Here is a 6,000-nt window from a genome sequence, read left to right as displayed (position 1 = left end):
ACTAGAGGTGATCCAAAACTCGGCTGCCCGTGTCCTAACTCACACCAAGTCCCGCTCAACCATCACCCCTGTGCTCGCTGACCTACATTGGCTTCCGGTTAAGCAACGCCTCGATTTCAAAATTCTCATCATCATTTTCAAATACCTCCACAGACTCGCCCCTCCCTATCTTTGTAATCTCCTCCAACCCCACAACCCCCTCCCCCACCCATAGATATCTGTGCTCCTCTAATTCTACCCTGTGACCATCCCTGATTATAATCGCTCAACCATCGGTGGCCATGCCTTCTGTTGCCTAGGCCCCAAGCTCTGGAACTCCCTGCCTAAACCTCTCCACCTCTCTTTCCTCCTTCAAGACACTCCTTAAAACCTACCGCTTTAACCAAGCTTTTGGTCACCTGCGCTAATTTCTAGTTATGCGGTGCGGATCAGATTGTTTCATCTCATAACGCTCCTGTGAAGCACCTTGGGTTGCTTCACTACATTAAAGGCGCTATATAAATACAAGTTGTCGTTGTTTAGTACCTCAGACATGCCTTCTGACTCCACCAATAGGTCTCCATTTTGGTCCCTAAATCTTCCTCACTGCTCCTCTGACAACCCTTTCATATCCCTTTGATGTTAGCCGCCGACCTATTCCACTGGATTAAGTATAAAATATAAAGTCTCCACATGGCAGAGCCATCACATCAAACTACACGTGAGGGAGGAATAGCTGAAGAAAATTAGAGCGAGAAGCGATCTTTTGACGTTGGGCTTCTTTAAGAGATTAATAATCTTGCGGTTGAGAATGGCATGCAATCTTCCTGGGGGTAATGAGCAGAGAAACATTCACACTGATTAGTTTAATCCTGGAAAATCTTTATCAGATGAACCATGCATCAGGAGAGCCTCTCAATCAGTACAGTCAAAAAGGCTGAATTGAAAACACCAGCTTGTGTTTAAATTAAGTTCTCCCCTACCCTCATTAACAGTCTTTCTGGAAATGCTAAAGAGTCTCTACTAAAATAGATGGGATTGTGTGTAGTTTTTTTTTACGGATCAGCTGCTTCTGAATTTAATCCTATTTTTTTTTTTTGCAACGGACTTGTACGTATATCCATAATTAAAAGAAGCCATCAGCCCCCAAAAGCCAGCCTTAGACATAAACTGCTGGAATTAAGCTGATTTTCGTGGCAACGTCAAAAATTAGGGGTTGATCCACTAACATCGTGTCCCGGCAGGAAATTTGGTGGGATTATCAACTGCAATTGCTGGAGGACGAATTGACTGTCTATCGAGATCCAGGGTGAAAGTCTGTGCATTTCTCTTTTCAGTATGTTTAATATACCACAGAAGGTGCTCCTCTCGTGTCTGCAATCTTATTGGGGCGAGTAGCAGAAAGGAAAGGGATGCAAGAGTTTTGGGATAGGAATTATAAGTGAACTGGGGGTTGAGATAGAAATGATCACACAGCCCGGTTTGTTATTTACAGACCAATGTTAAAATGAACCACTGGCGTATAATATTCATGTAACCGGTCACAGTGACAGCGTAACTCTGGCCCACTCCTATCTGTGGGGGCAGCAACTCCACAACAGAATCGTGATTTTCAAACTAATTACACTTCAGCATCGAGAGACTGGAGTCGCTTTTATATACAGGCTGATCGAGGTTATTTGTCTTTTATTGAACGAAAAACAAACAATTAAAGCATGTTTAGGACTGGTACATTAATTAACGAATTAAATATGATAAATGTTTTAATAGGTAGGCGTAATTTTAATTTAATTTAACACAATCCGACGGTTAGACCTGCCGTCAATAACTTGATGGATGGATGAAGTGTAATCATCGATAGTAAACCACAAATACTCCGGACATTCAAATGATAATTATCCTAAATGAAAGTTATTATTTCGTTAATCCGGGGGAACAGCTTGTAAAGAGATTTGGCTTTTTCTTTTAATAATGGAAGGTCGGTGCGCGTTCCTCTTGCGGTAATCTTTATCTGAGGGACCGTCTCTTTAATCCGCATGTTTAGCAGAAATGGACCAAATCAAAGGAGATCGGCTCTCAACAGTTTGTGTAAGCGGTTTGCAAATCGCCCGCCTGGCCAGCTGAAACTCCCCAGACTGACAAACGGCAGCAGCAGTAACTAGTCCCCAACCAACGCCCCTCCACTCTCGCCCCTTCTCCATCCTTGAATATTGTGTTCAGTTTTCGTCTCCTATTCTGAGGAAGGACGTTCTTGCTATGAGGGAGTGCAGGGAAGGTTCACCAGACTGATTCCCGGGATGGCAGGATGATATATGAAGAAAGACTGGATCGACTAGGCTTATATTCACTGGAATTAAGAGGAATGAGAGGGAATCTCATAGAAACATATAAAATTCTGAAGGGACTGGACAGGTTAGATGCAGGAAGAATGTTCCCGATGTTGGGGAAGTCCAGAACCAGGGGACACAGTCTAAGGATAGGGGGTAAACCATTTAGGACTGAGATGAGGAGAAACTTCTTCACCCAGAGAGTGGTGAACCTGTGGAATTCCCTACCGCAGAGAGTTGTTGAGGCCAGTTAGTTAGATATATTCAAAAGGGGTTAGATATGGCCCTTACGGCTAAAGGGGTATGGGAAGAAAACAGGAATGGGGTACTGAAGTTGCATGATCAGCCATGATCTTATTGAATGGTGGCGCAGGCTCGAAGGGCCGAATGGCCTACTCCTGCACCTATTTTCTATGTTTCTATCCAGCACAAGGCGCATTCACAATGTGAACTGGAGGAGGCCATTCAGCCCCTCGAGTCTGCTCCACCATTCAATTAGATCATGGCTGATCTCTAGCTTAACTACATTTCCCCGCCTTTGCTCCATATCCCTTAATTCCCTTGCCCAACCACAATCTACCCCTCTCTGTCTTGGAAGCTTCAACTGTCCCCAGCATCCACAGCCCTCTGGGGGAGAGAATTCCAGATTTCCACGACTCTTTGTGGTGAAAGTGCTTCCCAGTTTTCACTCCTCAACGACCTAGCTCTAATTTTCACTTTGTACCCCCTGGTCTTAAAACACTCCAGTGAAGCGCCTTGGGACGTTTTACTACGTTACAGGCGCTATATAAATACAAGTTGTTCGGGGATTCCGTACCAGCTCTCGCTACCCTATCAACTCCTTAAACTCCTCAATTAGATCACCCCTCAATCATTCACATGTGAAAGTTGGATTAAAAGCAATACCGACACCGACCAATATTTCGACTGCTCCTCTGGAACTAAATATTTCCTGGGGTGCTGAACACCTCGCCAGTGCTGAAATGTGATATTGCATCTCCGTTGGGAAGAGTAAAAGTTGCAGCGTACCCTGATGAAAACAAGGGTAACCCTAAAACAGGTTCCCCCAATTATATAAAAAAAGAATCCCACGCGGGTGAACACGTGGATCTGAAGAGTTATCCTTCAAGGACCAACCACCTCAGTACTGTTTGCTATTCGTGATGTTGTACAGAATCTCACAATAACATTAAACCCGCTCTCAGTCCTTGCATTGTCCAAACACTCGCTCAAAATAGCCTTCTGGTCGTTTCCCCCAGGCTTTCCCAGAATTTTATTTTTATCCCCGGAATAAATTGTTTTGCAATAATTGTAGCGCTTGGAGGCGGAAGCTAACTTGGGGGCGATATTGGCTCCTGTGGAACTCTGTTTGGGGAGGATTTTTAAATGCTAAATTCCCCTTTAAGCAATCGAAATGCGCGGTGGCTTCCTGGAATATAAAAGTGAATGCAAAATGTGCAAGATACAACAATAACGCCACATCAAAAGTCTGCGGTTATGTCAGGAGTCTGGAGTTTTGTAAACGGGACAGAATGGGATCATATTTCCCAGTGTACAACTCACACCGAGTATAAAACATTCTGCAGTGCACTAGTCCAAAGATTATTTGAATTCCTCGTGGTTTGTACCGCTTCTTCTGGAATAAATCCGTAGAAAGTGTCATTTACTCGGGCGTAAGGCGGACATTGCCCCGTTGGTAATCTTCGCTACGTTTGTTCGCAATGGATCCCAGGGAGAGAATTGTTTGTAATGCAGACCAGGATAGAAATAGTTCATTTATCCAGATGAAGGGGTCGGCCGTTACTCCCAACTTATACAAACACATCTATGTTTCCATTTACCTGGGTCTAACTGAGTAAGGCTCTGTAACAGACCGATACAAGAATCGGTGGGATCTCCCGGGTTTAAAGTGTTGTCAGAAAAGATTCAGAGATTCCCTTCAAACGCGCTTCACACTCAGTCACTGTGGGATGACAGTACACAATATAAGACTATTCAATTCACATTTGATTCGTCCCGGGTTTAAACTGGTCAGATGCTATCCCGCCAAAGATTTATAGCACGGATTTAAAAATATAAATTCTGGATCCTGATATTAAAAAGTGGGAAAAATGTTGGGAATGGGCTGTTCGGATGTCGAGGGGGGGTTCCACATGCCCTGCGTAAACTCCCACCTTCTCCAGACCCCCAGATTGGTGATTGGCAAACACTACCGCTCTCGGGCACTACACACTTGGGAATAGTTATCTCACTGTCCCCTTGCAGACGTTTTGTAAAAAACAGTCCCGAGCACTTGAAGCTGGAGTTTAAACACAAACATTTCGTTCGACCTGACTTGTAGCGAGCAGCCTGGAAAGCTCGGGGATTGGTGAAAGTGCTTGATCGGAATCTCCAGTCCGGGCAGTTTTCCTTCCTGAGAATCATTCATTAAAAAAAAATCCTTAAAGTTTATTTAAAGCGCATAAATAAAACCCTGGAATTAACAAATCACATTGAATCTTGGTTCGTTGGGACTCCTAAAGCAAAGGATGAGTTAGATTCACTGTCACTGATCAGACCACTTACCAAGTGAAGATATAGAGAGGTCATTTTCTATCCGGACCCCCGCATTTATCTACAGGTTTTAAAAGATGTGGTCCCATCAAGTTATATTTATATCCAATTCCGCACTTGGCAGATCAGTGAAGTGAGCAAAGCGGGCAGTTCGAGAGAGGGAGATGGGGACAGTTCAGGGGAACAGGTTACTAAAACATGAATGAGAATTATACTGAGCAAGAATAGAGCGTCAATGTTTAAATCACTCAATGCTGCTCAGGGTCCCGTTTAACAAAAGGACGCGGCCTCTTTAGCAGAGGCTGAAAGTTACAGGGAGTTTGTGAGATGGAAGCACCCCTGTGAGAGGCTTGATCCGATTTGGGAAAGGTGCTGGACAGAGAGCCGGCACTTCGGCCGGGGGGGGAGGGGGGGCAGGCTGGAGGGGCTGGGCAGGGGGCTGGCCGGCCGCTGATTGGACGGGGCCAGCGTCGTGCCGAGTCGGGAGGCAGATAGAAAAGCCCTCTGCAATTCCCCGGCGGTGTCCTGAACTGGTCTGGTCGCACCGGGGATCCTTACAGCTGGAAGTGGGAGAGGAGGCAGAGGCCAGTGCCATGAGCAGGAGGGAGGAGAGCTGCGAGGCCGAATGCAAACCGCTCCTGGGGGAGATCCTGAGCACCAGCAAGGAGCCCGACAAGAGCAGCCGCTCCAGGGGCTTCGCCATCACCGACCTGCTGGGGCTGGACAGCGCCGCCGAGTCCGGACATTCGGGAGAGTGGGCGCTGCCACCGCCGGCGCCCCCACCGCCGGCGCTGCCACCGCCGCCAGGGGCCGCCCCGAGGGAAGCGCTGCCGCTGCTCACCGCCGGCCTGGGGCTCCTGTGCGGCCGCTCGCACAGCGCTTTCCGCCCGCCCGGACCCGCTTTCCTCGACGTGTTGTCTGAGCTGCACGGTAGACCCACCGCCCTGCAAAGCCGCCTGCCGCTAATCCGGAGGGTTACCCTGCTCGACACCTACCAGCCGCAACACCACTCCGGTAAAGCCAGCCGCAGTCTGATGTGTCCCCCTCCCTCTCCTCCACAACCCTCTACCTGATCTTACCCCACTCCCCTCCCTCCCTCCCTCTATGTCTATGGATGTCAAAGTCCCCTTTTATCCTACCT

General features: G+C 47.2%; 1 protein-coding gene across 1 annotated transcript in view; it reads left to right on the top strand.

Annotated features, from left to right (window-relative positions):
- The first annotated feature begins 5,452 nt into the window (after positions 1 to 5,452).
- The window catches only part of LOC139273961 (visual system homeobox 1-like), a 49,399-nt gene continuing 48,851 nt past the window's right edge, over positions 5,453 to 6,000 (top strand). Inside the window, exon 1 of the mRNA XM_070891034.1 lies at positions 5,453 to 5,873. Coding sequence (XP_070747135.1) covers positions 5,453 to 5,873 — 421 coding nt within the window. The remainder of the gene's footprint in view (positions 5,874 to 6,000) is intronic.

This window comes from Pristiophorus japonicus, chromosome 9, assembly GCF_044704955.1.
Source record: "Pristiophorus japonicus isolate sPriJap1 chromosome 9, sPriJap1.hap1, whole genome shotgun sequence".
Lineage (NCBI taxonomy): Eukaryota > Metazoa > Chordata > Chondrichthyes > Pristiophoridae > Pristiophorus > Pristiophorus japonicus.
Note: the sequence above shows the minus strand (reverse complement) of the source record. Positions and strands in the feature narration are given on the sequence as shown.